General features: G+C 52.4%; 3 protein-coding genes across 3 annotated transcripts; 1 reads left to right on the top strand and 2 right to left on the bottom strand.

Moving 5' to 3' along the window:
* Positions 1–812: 812 nt before the first annotated feature.
* GMORB2_0939 (uncharacterized protein) lies at positions 813–1,660 on the bottom strand (the record flags this gene model as incomplete). The annotated part of the gene is made up of 2 exons (XM_035462923.1): positions 813–1,453; positions 1,528–1,660. 2 exons carry the CDS (start codon positions 1,658–1,660, stop codon positions 813–815), a joined length of 774 nt encoding a protein of 257 aa, XP_035324347.1.
* Positions 1,661–4,339: 2,679 nt separating this feature from the next.
* Positions 4,340–5,651, top strand: GMORB2_0940 (alpha/beta hydrolase fold; the record flags this gene model as incomplete). The annotated part of the gene is made up of 3 exons (XM_035462924.1): positions 4,340–5,231; positions 5,310–5,471; positions 5,602–5,651. 3 exons carry the CDS (start codon positions 4,340–4,342, stop codon positions 5,649–5,651), a joined length of 1,104 nt encoding a protein of 367 aa, XP_035324348.1.
* Positions 5,652–7,086: 1,435 nt separating this feature from the next.
* Positions 7,087–14,765, bottom strand: GMORB2_0941 (Acyl transferase domain in polyketide synthase (PKS) enzyme; the record flags this gene model as incomplete). The annotated part of the gene is made up of 9 exons (XM_035462925.1): positions 7,087–8,500; positions 8,584–9,674; positions 9,777–11,148; positions 11,209–11,842; positions 11,912–13,174; positions 13,242–13,576; positions 13,656–13,964; positions 14,037–14,508; positions 14,570–14,765. 9 exons carry the CDS (start codon positions 14,763–14,765, stop codon positions 7,087–7,089), a joined length of 7,086 nt encoding a protein of 2,361 aa, XP_035324349.1.
* Between the last annotated feature and the right edge of the window lie 1,029 nt (positions 14,766–15,794).

Below are 15,794 nucleotides of genomic sequence, written 5' to 3' on the forward strand. Positions count from 1 at the left end.
TGATTCAAAATGAACGGGTACCGTACGACGCCTTTTTTCTTTTTCTTTTGCTTCTTTTTATATTTTATGACATTTCATTTTCTTTCATTTCTATGCGCACATTGCGCACTCGTAACCTATAAACAGGGGTTTTACCCAGGAGCAGAGTCTCTTGCGTCCAGTATTATCAGTAGCTGTAATCTGTAGTTGGACAGACTCCCACTAGAGTGACTTCATTACGACAACCTCTCCTGTCATATCGAGATGAAATGAATGGGTCTTCTTCGGCTTTCCTACACAATTGATCCCAACTACATCTCCAATAAAGGCCTGATCAATATCACATCCGGTAAAGACCAGGGAACTTCTAGGCGTCTAGCGGAACTCTGACGCAGCTCTAGAGGTCAACCATCGATAGAACCTCGGCTGCTGTGAGAGAGACTGCACAGGCATCCCGCCCTTTTGCCGTCTGACTCTGATTCACGTGAACCCCTGAATCCCTCTTCGTGCTGGGCCAAAGGAGTGGAATTCCACGTTTCTTGTAATCTGACAATCGTAATCCGTGCATCGTATTTAATACGTTCGTACTGCTAATTGGGAGCAAGTACGTTGTATACATGTACATGACAGTCACCCACGGAGTCGAACGCATCACACAAAACAGACGGATTACATGTATTGTACGTATCTGAAGTCCTAACTCCTTTATCCCGCATAAATAATCTAGCGAGCATTTGTCTAGATCCCAAAACCAAGCCCAGGTACCAAGTTGAGTACACGTATATATACCCCAGCCTTTTCAAGGAAAGGCGTGTCTTCCTATCCTGATCTCCTCATAAGTAGCTTTCGCATCTCCTCAACTGGTTGATCATGTCGGCGAGGTTCTGCTCGGTTTCTTTCAGCATGGAACTGAGGACGTCGCGCTCTTGTAACTTAGTCACGGCGGTATGCAAGTCGCTGCACCTGCACAAGAGCGACACACGCAGGATGTGGTTCCACTCATGCCAGGTGTTTATGCTGTATTTCCCAATGTTGCACGATACCGTAGGAAACCGAGTTTCCTCGCTCATTCCCGCTTGTACTTGGCTGACGTACTCTGCCACGACCCTTTCCATGCATAGGCATAGGCCCTCGACAACGAGAACGATGACCTTGGTGGTGGTCCGTGGGGAGTCGCAGTGCTCGCAGACGAGCCAGTAGTTGAGTTGCGATATAGCACAGCTTTGGTAAGTCAGGATGGCGTCTACAGAGAGATCGCCGATGGTGTGTATCTTGGAATCGAGATGGCTGAGCATCTGCGCTGCCGACTGGGCGCAGCTGCAGTCATCATCTCTGGAGGATGCGCTTTTACCTACACATGACACCTTCCCGGCCGGTAGAAGAGGCCACGTCTGGTCCACGGCAAGGCCCAGATCCATGCTGTTGTAGTCGCCAGGAGTGTCCTTGAGGTAGTCCGCACTCAATCGATCCATTTCTGCTTTGATGTCGGTGTATGTTAGTATATCCCATCCTAGCTTCATAGTCACAACGACAGATGGCTGCACATACCAAGAGAGAAGTCATTGCCCAAGCATTCCGGTGTAACGAACGGGGCGTTTTGGCTGAAGTTGAAGAGGGAGCTGTCATCCGAGAGTGATGCTGATGAATATGAGGGTACCGGACAGTCCGGGACCAAAGACATAGCACTTCCGGACTTGCTGCTGGCACCCGAGTGGCTTTGGCTGTCTCTTGATTTTGCCGTATCTGCTCGTTTTCGCCTCGGACCACCTCTCCTGGCGCTCTCTGGATATGTGCAGGTGATCTTGTTTTCCAGGCATTTTATGCACCCGGTCTCTTCTCCTGAGCATTTAACCTGGAAGTTATCAGGGCTTTCAGCACATTTTTTTCGAGCACACGGACAGTGAATAGGGGATAGACACAATTGAACCGACCTTTCGGGCACGGCATTCTAGACATGCCAGTCTCTTTTTCGGGTGGTCGTTGTAGATGTCTTTGGTCGTGGTCTCTTCATGAAGTAACCCATTGCTATATGTGATTTTGGAGAACATCATGCATAGACGAATCCGTAACGGGGATAGCCAGAGAGATTATGAGCTCAAACCCGAGATTCGTATCAATGATCGGTCGGGGATGAAGAAGCAAGTTGGACAGCTCTCATCAGATGGCCGATAGTCAATAAAGAAATGTCGGCGAGATGATCTAACTACGTACTACTGAGGAATAATGTAGGACGGAGAATGCTGAGAAACCTCGGGTAGACTCGAGTACGTACCACTAAGGGAGAATATATAATGGTAACCGTCTTGTAGGGTATATACGGGAAAACCTACCACGTCGATACACCTGGAGACTTAGCGGATGGATAAGACAGAAACCCCTCACGGGTCAGGGACGCAAATAACCCAAGGATTACTCTTCCAGATATAAGATATACATGTACAATGCCGTATCTCTTGGTGCGGATACGTAAAGCTAAGTGTATGCATTGTGTGCCGTTCGAGAGAAATGCCTATACGTAAGGTGCAGTCCGTGTCCCACGCCTCTGGACGATGGAATCTGTTGGATATACCAGTAACTCTCTCGTCGTCCATGTCATGGTTCGCACGGCGTAATATTACGATATGCCAGCTTCCCAGAAGATGTCGTAAGATTCGGCTCAAAACGCATGGGCACAGACGCGGAAGAGTGGGGCCCGATATGTCGACGTGAGACTATCTCACGTTATATTTCGGTGACTGGCTTGGAGAAGACTCTCGTGTGTATGTCGTATTATCGTGTCTGTTTTCTATCGTCCTCCTTCACGACATTTGTGGTAGAGATACATATGTGGCTATGGCGGTCTCCAACCATCAGCTATTCTTGTATATGAGCTAGGGGACTGTATAGGTACTTCTAATATCCCACTTGGTAGTTGGAGGTGAAGGAGTCGCAGGTTAGATATCACCTGGCGGCCTTTATTGATGCTATTTCCTCACGTTGCCGTCGATACCTGTACCTATCTTTGATGCTATGGAGTCTCGATACTGCCGTGTACTTTTCACTTTCCTTTTTAGAACTCCAGGAATATATAATATAGATGAATTTCTGGTTCAGCTAACGCTGCCCACGCCAATCAGGTCATATCCGTTCGTGGGGGCTGGCCGCCCGATTGGGAGCGTGGAACTGCGAGGAGCAGACAACATTGAACCCTTGCAGCCACGATGCTGACCGTGCCTCATGCAGTTCCGAGACCCATGGAGCTTACTTGGACATACTCCGTAAGCATCGTTCCACCAGCAAAACGAACGAAAGCCCTTTACATAACACAATGTTGACTAAACAATTGGTGAGGATTCCCCACGAAGTTTCAAATCACCGGAAAACTAGGCCCTGTCCAGGGAACCAGGCATCCCACAGCGCTGCCCATTTACACGGTGATTTTCACTCACCTGAATACGTGAATGAAACGATAGACTTTTATTCAGACCGCCAGGGCATAGCAGGAAGACAAAGTCACCATCGAGAATTCGAGCGGGTTGTAAAACATGTCCTCGCACCTTTGTTGTTGGCAGCAGACAAGGGGCTTTTTGACCCTTCGAGCTATGGTAAGCCACCAACCCGGAGGGGACGGGTCTCGACTGCGGCAACGATTCTAGATGGGATATACATGTCTGGAACAGGTACGAATATAGGATCCTGATTGGGTCGCTGTGACGGAAGACACGGCACGGGAGGTGCTGTATATATCTGTACAGAGTAAGTGTAACGGCCACTGTAGCCAGGGCCGTTGCATAACACGTGAGATGTATACTCCGTGCATGCATAGCGGTATTCTGCAGACTCCAGGAAGGGCGAATACTAGACGAGCAATTGGTCAAGGGGAACATGTCTACAGACCGACGGGCGAAATCACGTAAAGAGACCCTGTAGCGAAATCCAGACTCGGAGGGATCACAAACATACGCTGACGGGCCGTGTTCACACATGCATATGCGCCAAGGCGGTACTTCCCAACATCGCAGCTTTCGGGCCGGGATGTTTAGGGCTTAGTGTGGATATATGCTTACCCCCTGTGCAGTTCGGGACGATTGTTTCCACTCGGCGATCCGGGCCGTCCTAGCCTGACGTACGCCGTCCAGGGCGCTGCAGCCAGTGGAAGGGCTCAAGAGGCCGGGTGCGCTTATGGCCCTGCTGGCTCCGGCGCCCGTAAGCGGCTTGTTCTCGAGGAAGAGTGAGGGTGATGATAGGCAAGGCAGATATCTATGTCGGCATTTCCCGTGAATATAACATCCAGCTGCTTCCTGATTCCAAAACAAACTTTCTGGCTTCCGAAGCTGTTACACCGTTTTGTCTGACCACCCGCTATCGACTCAACATAATCATGGTGCGTCTCACCAGCTTTCTCTCTGCTGTTTGGTTCCCTTTCGCGGCAGTTCAGGCCGGACTCTCCAACTTTGACGACTGGGAGCATGGCCGCGTTGCGCTCGAGGATGTCAGCATTCACTTTCGCTACGCTGGATCTGGCCCACCCTTGCTCCTCGTACACGGGACCCCCCAATTCAGTCTGACCTGGCAATTCATCGGTCCTATCCTCGCTGAGCACTATACCGTCATCGCCCCGGACATGCGCGGGACCGGAGATTCCAGCATTCCGTCGACTGGGGACTATACCTGCGAAACATCTGCTGGCGATCTCAAGGGCTTGCTCGATTTCCTCAACATAACCTCTACATATGTCTTCGCCCACGATAGCGGCGTCGGCATCGCCACTGCTCTGGCCATCAAGAACCCCGCCGTCGTGAAGAGGTTGGCGTTTGGCGAGTACATCTTCCCAGGGTTCGGTTACGAGCAGGCCGCATCACCCGCTCCGTTCTTGGACCTGTACGGAAACCCACAGCTTTCTGCCTTTGCGGTTCCCGACTTTGCCGAGTTTCTCGTTCGCGGAAAGGAGAAGCAGCTGCTACAGTGGTACTTCTACAAGGGTAGCTATTCCGGCGGCACCAGCTTCAGCGAGGATACACTGAACCGGTACACCAGCAGCATCTCGAAGCCCGGGTTTCTGAGGTCCATGATGGGCGTGTACTCCGCGGCCACCGTCCACGCAGACTCACAGTTTTTCCGAGGCCACCTGGGACAAGCCGCACTGGAGATGCCAGCACTCGCAGTCGGCGGGGAGGCAAGCAACGGAAACGAGGGCATTATGCGTATGCTTTATTCGTGGGTAGCAAACGATCTCGACGTGGCCGTGGTTCCCAAGGCAGGCCACTGGCTAGGTATGTCTCGCACCGACTAGCTGGATGTATAGGAAAAAAGGATTCAGGAAATCCAATATTGATCCCAATGCTCTTTAGGTGACGAGAACCCATCCTGGACAGCAAAGCGCGTGGCCAGCTTCTTCTCGGAAGACAAGGAAGCCTTGAAGAGCATTGACCTGGCTTCCCTTGCCGATCACGTCACCTTGCAAGTAGGATTTTTCGGGACCTACAGGAACGCTGCCCTGGGTGCAGATCTTGGTGAGTTGGTCCAGAGAACGCCCAATCTTCTAAAGTGGGATCGACGAGCTAGCGATGGCTAACCAATTCACCACCTTTTTAGTCGCTGCCGTTCAAGGGATGCCTCAAAGGCCCAAGTATGCATCTACAGATATCGAGGAGGAATTCCAATATACCGCCCTGAACAAGGACTCACAGTAGTTGTACTACGCTGAATACTCCGAGATTCAAACCTACATCTAGTCGCAAGGTGATAGAATAGTACACAATTTCGCCCTCGACTCTTCAAAGTTTCTCCGAAATATACTGAACTTGGGAGTCAGTGTCGCTTTAGTCTAGGTTGTAACGAATTGTTAGGCACCAAACGTGGCACGCAAGAGGGAGAAGATGAAGGTGATGATGATATATCTCGCTAGCTAAGTGCACACGAATGTGAGATTGCTACTAGTTATTAGGCTTGCGTGTGACTGGCTCCCAACCATCTTAGCCTAAACTCCTTTTTGAGGATGACCTGATGCCGATTTCCCTGGGAGACTTCCCCAAGACGATGAAGATGAGATCCGCCGGGAGCTCTGCCTCACGATCTCCCGTGAGTCCTTGCACGATTCGTTGACTCGCTCATATTCACTGTAGGATGACTGCGTTCTCATACCGCGTGGCGGGACCTGGACTTGGTTCACTTACGATCAGGAACAGGAAAGCCTGCCCTGCTAATACTGATGAGCCTACATGTACCTGCATGTATTATTGTACTGATATTCCCGATCATGTACGTCGGCATAGAAGGCTGCATACAGTGTAAGAAGGGTGGTCTTTTCCAGTACTAAGTTGAAATTGGAATACACGGAGTGATTCTTCATGGCTGTCTATATAAGATCCGTCGTTGTAGAGTCGCTGCCGATTGAATAACTGACGACTCCGGATGGATGCGGTTGAATCATTGAATTGGGTTGGAATGAGCCCACGTCCCTTAGCGATTAGAGGCAGTCTGCTCATTTTCCAATGTAGTAGTCAATCTCATTCATGAAGATGTACTTGACGTAGTTGAACTGATATTCTATCTATATTGATAATTTTGAACGTCTCGGAGTGGTTCCTGACTTTCATAGTGAATATGCAAATAGACCAGCAAGTGCGCGGATGGAAGCGCGTGTAAGTGCGTGAATGTCGGGAAAGGTAGGCTCTAGAGCTATGAGGAACTTAATGATCCATTTTTAACTAGAATACAATTCACGTGTGCGTGAGGGCAACAGGGCGGCGGCATGAAGTTGTTCGTATTAAGGAAAGGAACTGCACTGGATTGGTTTGTTGTATCCTTCTCGGATTCTCGCTGGTTACCGTACATATATATATATATAACAAGAGCAGCTCCAAATAATTCAATACATATGCTATCAAGAACCAAGGGCGCAAAGGAGTCAATCATGTGTGAGAGCATATAATAATCTATGTATGTGTAATCTGTAGAGGGTTACGTATCAAATCTACCTCTAAAGTTCGTCATAGGAAATCCGTCTCTTTGTGGCCCAACATCCAGGTTCATCCTACAAAGCCCACCTCTAAGCTCGTAGAAAGACTTGGGGTTGCCACCATTTCGTACAAAGTCACTAACCCTGGCTTCTCCTGTGCGGGCCCTTTAAGCTCCCCAGCTCGCCAGCAATTTCTCCTCAATAATCTCTGCAAGATTGAACAGACACTTTTGTGGGCTGATGATGTCCAGGAAGGGAATATCAACCTGGAACGTATTGAAGAACCAGGTGCGAAACTCGGCAGCAAGCATGCTGTCCACTCCAAATGAGGGGAGCGGCGCCCTCTCGTCAACGGCATCCAGCTGCATCAGGATCAGGTTGCTGAAGCGCTTCTTGATAAGACGCAGCGCAGCATCTAGCATCGTCGGTGCGCTGGCTTCGGACGTGAACATGTGGCCAGCGCCCACAGGGAGATCCTTGAACCATTTGGCAGCAGACTCGAGCGATCCGTTATCGTTGCCGTTCTCTTCAGCCTGCTCGTCTTTCTCTGCCAAGAGAGAAGCTGCCAGGATACTTGTGCGGGATTCATCCATGACGCCATTGTTCACCTCAAATCCCTGGGCCATGAGCTTGCGCACACCGTATGACTCAAGACCAGTAAGGATATGCGCATGCTCGCTGGTCGTGGGCTTGCCGCTGACAAATTCAGCGTCACCGCCAGGTCCCGAAAGACCATAGTCGACAACCTGGAGAAACTCCTCCTCATTGAGGGGCTGTATACCCTTCCTAAGAAGCATGGCCTCAATCTCTGGGTTTTCGTGAAGGTAGCCAACTTCAGAAATCATACCAAGACCGATAGAGATAGCTGGCTTTCCCTGAGATCTCCTCCATCGAGCAAAGCCGTCAAGGAAATTGTTGGCAGCGCAGTAGTTGCTCTCGGTGGCAGTGCCGCAGCTACCGGAAATGGAGGATGTCATGAGGAAGAAGTCCAGAGCTCCATCGTAGCCCTCGAGGGAGTGATTGAGATTCCATGAACCCCTCCACTTCGGCTGAATACCAGTATGCCATGCCTTGTTGCTCATAACGGTAAACAGAGCCTCACTGAGGCCCATGGCCGCCTGGACGACGCCGCCGATGGGTCCCTGCTTGGCACATGCTTCCACCGCTTCCTGGACGTGATCCGGACTGGAGACATCGCCGCGAACGACTGTAACATCTGCGCCGGCATCGTGGAGACGGTTGACAAGCTCAGCCGCGCTTGGTTTGTCGACCCCGGAGCGGCCAAGGAAGCAGAACTTCCGAGCACCGCGCGACATCATCCAGCGGCTGAGACTGCGACCGAGACCTCCCAGGCAGCCCACAAGTAGGTAGGACTTCTCGGGTGAAAAGACGGCCTGGTACATGGGCGGGGCGACGGGGACCTTGCTCTTGGGGTTCTCCATAGAGATCACTACCTTTCCGATCCTGTCCTTGTTGTTGAAGTAACGGTAGGCCTGACCAATCTGCGAGACATCGAAGGTTGCAATTGGAGAGGCCTTGATCTTGCCGTCCCGGTACAGATCAACGACTTCGGCAGTGTAGCTATTGGAGTACGGAGGTCAGTCTTGAACAAGACAAGAAACGAGTGTTGACAGGGTACCGCAAGATCTGAGATGACAACTCACTTATAGACAACCTGCTGGTAATGGGGATCCTCGGCGTAGAAGAATTCAGAGAGGTCAAAGGCACTGAAAGTCGAGCCCTGCAGGAACTTGTGCATGTCAAGGTTGCCAGCATCGATCAACTCACGCTTTCCTATCTCGACAAAGCGCCCGAAAGGCGAAATGCAAGACCAAGAAGCATGCATAAGGTCCCCAACAAGAGAATTGATGATGACATTAATACCACGGCCACCGGTTGCTGCCATGATACCGTCGACAAAGGAGTCATCGCGGGAGTTGAAGATGTTCTCGGCCGGCACGCCCATCTCCTTGGTGAGATAATCGCGCTTCGATTGAGATCCAACCGTTGTGTATACCGTAGCTCCCATCAGCTGGGCGATGTTGATGGCCGCCAGACCAAATGCGCCGGCGCCTGAGTGGATCAGGACAGTCTCTCCTGCCCGCAGGTGGGCGCGGTCTCTCAAGCAGACCAGAGCAGTGACATTCACACCCAGGATAGTAGGCATGACGGTCATATCCTCCTCAGGACGAAGCTTGTGGAGGGTCTCGACTCTAACACGTTCCGTGGTGCCAAAGTGATTGGGCACGAACGCAGCAACACGGTCGCCCTTCTTCAAGTGGGTTACTCCGGGGCCTGTTTCCTTGACGACACCCCCAAAATCCAGAGCCACGGTGCAGTCCTTCGTATCAGCTCGGCCGTTGATCGCATAGATGTCCTTTGCATTCAAGCCCACAGAGCGGAGGTCGACGTCCACGTACCCCTCTGGGGGTGCGGTCTGGCTTTCCGCGATCTGCTGGAAGTGAATGGTGTCTGTCATACCAACCTGGCCAACAGACAGTCTGGCCGGACCGATCTGGCCGAAAGGAACCAGCCTCATATCTTCAGTCCCCATACGCTGCCTAAAGAGCGAGTTAAGCTCCGCATCCGGGACAAAGCGGCTCACGTAGAGAACGCCGTCCTTCTGGATGAACTCGCTATCGTCGATGGCGTGTCGGAAGGCAAGTGCAGCTGATACATTGGCGCATGTCGTATCAATTAGGCTTCGCTTGGTGGCATCCGCACCGATATCCAGGACCGCGTATCTCAGGGCAGGCTGCTCCAACATCAAAGAACGAGATAGACCTCGGGAGAGTGTGAGATCTGGGTTGGGTGAGGAGAGCATGTTGGCGCCCGTGAGCCACAAGAGGCTGGTCACATTGTCCGTGATCTTACGGAGGCGATCCATGTCATCAGCGCTGATAGTAGCAAGGAACTCCTGCTCCATCTCGAGTAGAGACACAACCGCAACACTCTCATTGAGATCAACCTCCCCGATGTTTCTGATGGTACTGCTGGAAACCTGAGAAATACCCGTCCCGCGAAGGTGAGTTGTGATAGCACTCTCCAAAGTGTCAATCGAGGAGGATGAGCTGTTTGGCTTGACGATGAGGACGGATTTGTCCTCAAGACCCGTCTTCTTGGGACCACGGATAGCCAGTAGTGTATCGCTTGGGAGCTCAATCGTGGCAAACCCGGCAGCGTCGAGACTGGTAACAGCCGCATCTGTCTTGCGGGTGATGACTATTCCGTTCTCTGAGACCTTCTCGGCAAGGGCCTGGGGCATATCATTCCAAACCTTTCTGGAAACAGAATAGTGAGGGATGACGACAGCATCAAATGTATCAGGGGCTTTGGGGTCCTCAAGGACAATCTCACCGACGTCGTTGAGGGTGCTATCGGTCCAGGATTTGCATCGGGGGAACGCGGTGTCCTTTCCCAGGATCGAGAGAACATCCTTGGCGGACCACTGCCTCTCTTGACCAATCTCCAGGACAGCCATGCGGGGAACCTTGTGGGAAAGGAGATCAAGCACGGCTGCGAAAACGACGAGAGCATTGTTGTCCAGCATTTCCTCGGCTTGCTTGACCGAAAAGTCAGCAATGTATTCTCGTAGGGCGTTTCCGGCCTCCGGCTGAATACGTAGAACATCGGGCTTCCATTGGATGCGCAAGCAGGGTTGGCGCTGGAGATAGATGCTGGTCTCCGCTGCCACGGGCGGCTTTCCTCCATAGGCATTGAGGCGCATGTGTCGCATGTCAATAGCAGGGGTGCCATCCGGAAGACGGAGTGTAAAGGAGACAGAGCGGCTGGCAAAACCAGTCTTCTCCATGCGGGAGTGGATCCTCATCTCCTCGCTCTTCTGGCCAGCAGCGCCACCGCTCGGTAGCTGGATGGTGCAGCTGGTGAGGAACACTGGGACAAATGCTCGAAGAGCACTGACGTTACCGGCTGTACCTCCGAAGATGGCTGCCTGGAAACAAGCGTCGATAGTAATCGGGTGTATGGCGTAGAACATGCCCGCAGAAGCGGCTGACGGGGGGTCCAGGACAGTCGTGCCGATGGAGTCCGTAGCTGTGCGGTTTCCATCAGTGTACAGGCTGGTGAGGGACTGGAACTCGGGTCCAAAGTTGAGGCCCTCCTCCTTTGCCTTCTTGTACCAGCGGCCCATAGGCCAGCATTCGTAACCATTGGGCGTCACCTCAACTGAACCATCTGTTGGCTTCATGGTCGACTCAACTACACGGATGCTGCCCATGCAGTGCAGTGTAGTTACACCGGAAATCCAAGAAGCAATGGAAAAGTCGTACCAGTCCTTGGACTTGTTTGCCGTCGAGATCTTCCGCGGGTTCATGACGGTGTGGATCTCAGTCTGCTCTGCTTCAGCATCCTTCTCATCAGGCACAACAAATGCAGCGCTGATGTTGACATTTTCAAACTCAAAGGAGTAAGAAACTCCGGCCTTGAGGTTGTCCTTGATATCCAGGATCTGTGACAGGGCTTCAATGGCCATGGCCATGTAGCCAGCACCCGGGAGAACAACCTGGGACTCTCCAAGTTTGTGGTCACGGACCCAAGCCATCTCAGACATCTTGGGGATATTGCGCCAACAGTACTCAATTCCGTTGCCGGCCGTGGTCCTCGTTCCGATGAGTTCATGGCGAGGGTGCTTTCGCAGGCGGTGCTCTACACTGCCTCGCGGCTCATGCCACAGAAGTGGATTGGAATAATCCCACGGGTAGGATGGAAGGCTTGGAGAGATCGTCTTGCTTGACCTGGAGATGTTGTTGACCGTGGACCAGTCAATGTCGTGGCCGTAGGAGTAGAGAGTTCCGGCTAGCTTCTTCAGGCAGACATATGAATTCTCCTTCCGGACAAGTGTTGGGGAGTAAGGAGCAGACTCCTTATCTTTCTTAGCGGCAGACCGGATCTGCTGGATGGGGCCTTTGAGAGCAGAATGAGGTCCGATTTCAACCAGGTGATATTTTCCAGAGTTGATTATGCTAGTCAAACCAGCACTGAACTGGACAGGCTGCTCAAGGTTCCGACGGAAGTAGGAGGACATGCTAGTTCCGGGGTTGACAATCCCGAGAGATTCAGCCGAGTGGCCGACGGTTGAGAACATCTGGACTTCGGGGTCGGGAGCCGGAGCCTCCTCGGCGAAGTGGGGAGCGACGAGCGACTCGTAAAGGTCACCAATCTCGGTCATCATGTGGGAGTGGTAGGCTCGTCCACCCGTCTCAAGCTTGCGGGCAAACTTGCCCAAGTCGCTCAGCTCGGACAGGAGAGCTTCAATGCTGCTGGTGGAGCCGCTGATGGTGACACTCTCTGGGGAGTTGACGCAGGCCACGCGAACCTCGGGCAGGCTGAGCTTCTCAATCATGGCGTTGGCGTCATCAGCGGACACACCCGCAGCTAGCATGGTGCCGCGCGACTGGAGCTTTCCTACCGCAAAGCCTCGATAATAGGCGGCCTTGATAGCCTGGGAAGAGGTCAGGAGACCGGCAGCATACGAAGCGGCAATCTCGCCGGAGGAATGGCCAATAACGGCAGACGGCGTGACTCCCCAGCTTCTCAAGAGATCGACCAGCGCAATCTGGATAGCGGTGCAGATAGGCTGGCTGCGAGTGACATGGTTGATCATGCTCGTGGCGGGCCCATCGCGCAGAGTCTGCTCCAAGGTCCAATCGGGCTTGTGCTCAGTCGGCAGCGACGCCAGTGTAGCATCGAGCTGTCGAATGGTTGCCAAGAATGCGGCGTCTTGCTCGAGGGCCTCCTTACCCATAGTGGCATACTGTGCACCCTGTCCGGTGAAGACGAATGCAAGGGGCAAGGGCTTCGCTCCAGGCACAGCCTTGTCGCCACTGTCCGCGATCTTGACGACGCTTGGGTTGAAGCCGGCCGAAGCGAGCACAAAATTGCGCAGCCTCAGCCCGGTCTGGCGCTTGCTCAGCTCAGATGAGATGGCACCAACTGTCTCCCCATCGGCCGCCCTCTCGACAAGGTCAATAACCTGGCTCTGCCGAGCTTCCAGGGACTTGCCGGAAGAAGCTGAGAAAGGGAGGACAAGAAACTGTCCCTCGCCCGCGTCTGCCACACTCTCAGTGGTCGACACTTCAGGAGTAGCAGAAGAATTCATGTAACTGTCGACAGACTCGAGAATGACGTGGCCATTGGCACCACCGTAACCAAAAGAGTTGACACTGGCACGCTGCAGGGACCTCGGCCACGGTTCATTCTCACACTGAACCACCATGTTGCGCTCCTTGAGCTTCACTGCCAGATCCACGAGTGTCAGTAAAATGATGACGCTCGGTAGCTTCTAGCTCGGTGTGGTACTCACGCTTGGGGTTGACCTCCTTCACACCGTAGGTTGGTGGGATGATGCCATGCTCAAAGGCGAGGGCGACTTTGATCACCGATGTCAAGCCGCTGGCGGCCTCACCGTGACCCATGTTGGTTTTGACCGATCCAATCCTCAGAGGCTCGCCTTCGCGGCGACCGAAACAAGCAGCAACGCCGTTGACTTCGATAGGGTCACCAACGGGGGTACCAGTGCCGTGGCACTCGACATAGTCAGTGTCGTCAAATGACAAGCCTGCGTTTTCGTATGCCTTCCTTATGACGGCCTCCTGCATCTTAGCATCCGGCAGGGTGATCCCAGGGGTTTTTCCGTTCCTTCACATCATGTCAGTTAAGATCTTGCCCACGCTTGGAATATGTATGTTGAACAGGTGCAGGTGGGGTCGGAACTTACGAGTTGATAGCAGTTCCGCGAATGACGGCATGGATCTTGCTCTTGTCCTTCAGGGCCGAGGATAGTCTCTTGATATAAATGGCGTTCAGAGCCTCTGCACGGGCGTAACCGTCGGCCGAGACATCAAAGGTGTGGCAAGCCGAAGTAGGGGAAAGGAAGCCGCCTTTGGCTGTGCCAAAATGCTGCTCAGGAGATGTGATCAGGTTGGCACCGGCGACAATGGCGGCATCGCAATCGCCATTTTTGATAGCGGTCACAGCCTGGTGCAGTGCGTAAATGGTCGAGGAGCAGGCAGTGTCGAGCGTGAAGCTAGAATTTCGAGTCAGCTGCGACGAATGACGTAGGCGAGATTGGGCAGAGCCCGGTATTGATCGGCCTTACCTGGGACCGTGGAGGTCGAAGACGTGGCTGATGCGGTTGGACATGATGGATGTTCCACTTCCCGTAGCCGCCAGACGGTGCAGGTAGTCGGAGTCACGAGACTGCATGAGGTTGTAATCGACTGTGAAGTTTCCGACAAAGACAGCCGTGTTTGAGCCGGCGATGTCCTTCATGGTCTCTCCAGCATTTTCCAGACACTCGTAGACAATCTCCAAAAGCTTGCGCTGCTGTGGATCCATATAAGAAGCTTCCAGGTTGTTGATTCCGAAGAACGAGGGGTCAAACTTGCGGACGTCTTCGTCCAGGAAGTATCCTCCATCGACGTTCATCATACCCGCACGTGTGTTGTCCTTGCCATAGTATCCTTCGATGTTGTACCGCTGCAGGGGAACCTTGCCTTGTGCAGTCTTCTTGTTGTACAGGTAGTCCCACAGACCCGATGGTGAGGTGATTCCGCCGGGAAGGTGGCACGCTGGATTTACGCAGGTGTCAGAAACCAGACGGTCCCGGAGAGTTGAGTGTTCGCAGCTTACCCATGCCAACAATACAAGTGGTTTTATCGAAACCGGCATCGCTCGAAGAGCCGGACGGTCCGGACAAGACCGGGAGATCATCCTGCGAGTAGGCTGCCTCCGAGATGGCCTTCGAGATGACAGTAACGTCTTGCTTTCTGTCGTACGCAAGCTGAGGCTCGTCAACGAGCTCCGGGTTTGCTGTCACGGCCGCCATTATGATGAGGTGTCAAAGATGTGGCGACGAGATGAAACTTGGGCTTAGCAAAAGGAAACTCCTATCGACACGGAGTGAATAGCTTCTGAACTTTGACAAGCTATCTCCTTTGTGGGATAAAGATTTTGCGAGAAGATATTGAGGTTCAGCAAAAAGGAAGCGTGGAAGTCTGGGGTCCTGACAGGGTAAATGTATTGGTATCGGGGTCTGATGAGTTGGTGTAGGGCTTCCTGAGGATGCAAGGTATTCTGATTGTCGGAGCTGAAAAGCAGCCATTTCTTACTCTCTATCGCTATCCTGAATCAATATCACCAATATCACGATCCCCGAGCTTGTCACCCAAGAACGTGAGTTTCCGCTGTCTCCCCTGTTCGGAACGGGACTTGCATGTACCGGTTCGGAGATCGGTAAGATGTAGACGTGCCTCTCATCGCCATCACATAACCGGTCATGTTGAATCAAGTTCTCGGTGTTGGCTTTTCCCACCGGCCCGGATCTCTTTGTGAGCGGCGGACGACATTCTGTTCGATATCAGGCTTCGCTTGGGTCCGCAATAAGCACTCCCGCCACACAGATGTCGTAACCGGTCAAATCAGATACGTTTCACGCCATAAGCTAGGGCTTACGGGAGAAAAATCAGAGATATGCGTGAACAGAACAATAAAGAAAACTCTTGATAGACAAGCACGAGAGGTTGGACTGGACGGCCCGGTGCTGAAGCATCTCCCATCTAAGTCTCAAACCGGCACCGCCCACACTTCTCGGTCTTCCGATCTTGGTGTCTACCGAGAGGCCCCATCTGGAAATATTGCTTTCTGGATAAGCACTAGTCCTACAATGTACACCACTTTCAACGATTAATGACATGAATTCGAGGGACCGATATGCTCCTCCTTTTGTTGACTATTTTAGAACTTTGCTGAACGGTTCAAGATTGCTGTGATCAAACCATCTACACTTCCATCTGAAGAAGACGAGAAGAAGACGAACAGATTTTCAAACAGACTTCAACATTCGATAATTCGGAAG

This window comes from Geosmithia morbida, assembly GCF_012550715.1.
Source record: "Geosmithia morbida isolate 1262 chromosome Unknown scaffold_1, whole genome shotgun sequence".
NCBI lineage: Eukaryota > Fungi > Ascomycota > Sordariomycetes > Hypocreales > Bionectriaceae > Geosmithia > Geosmithia morbida.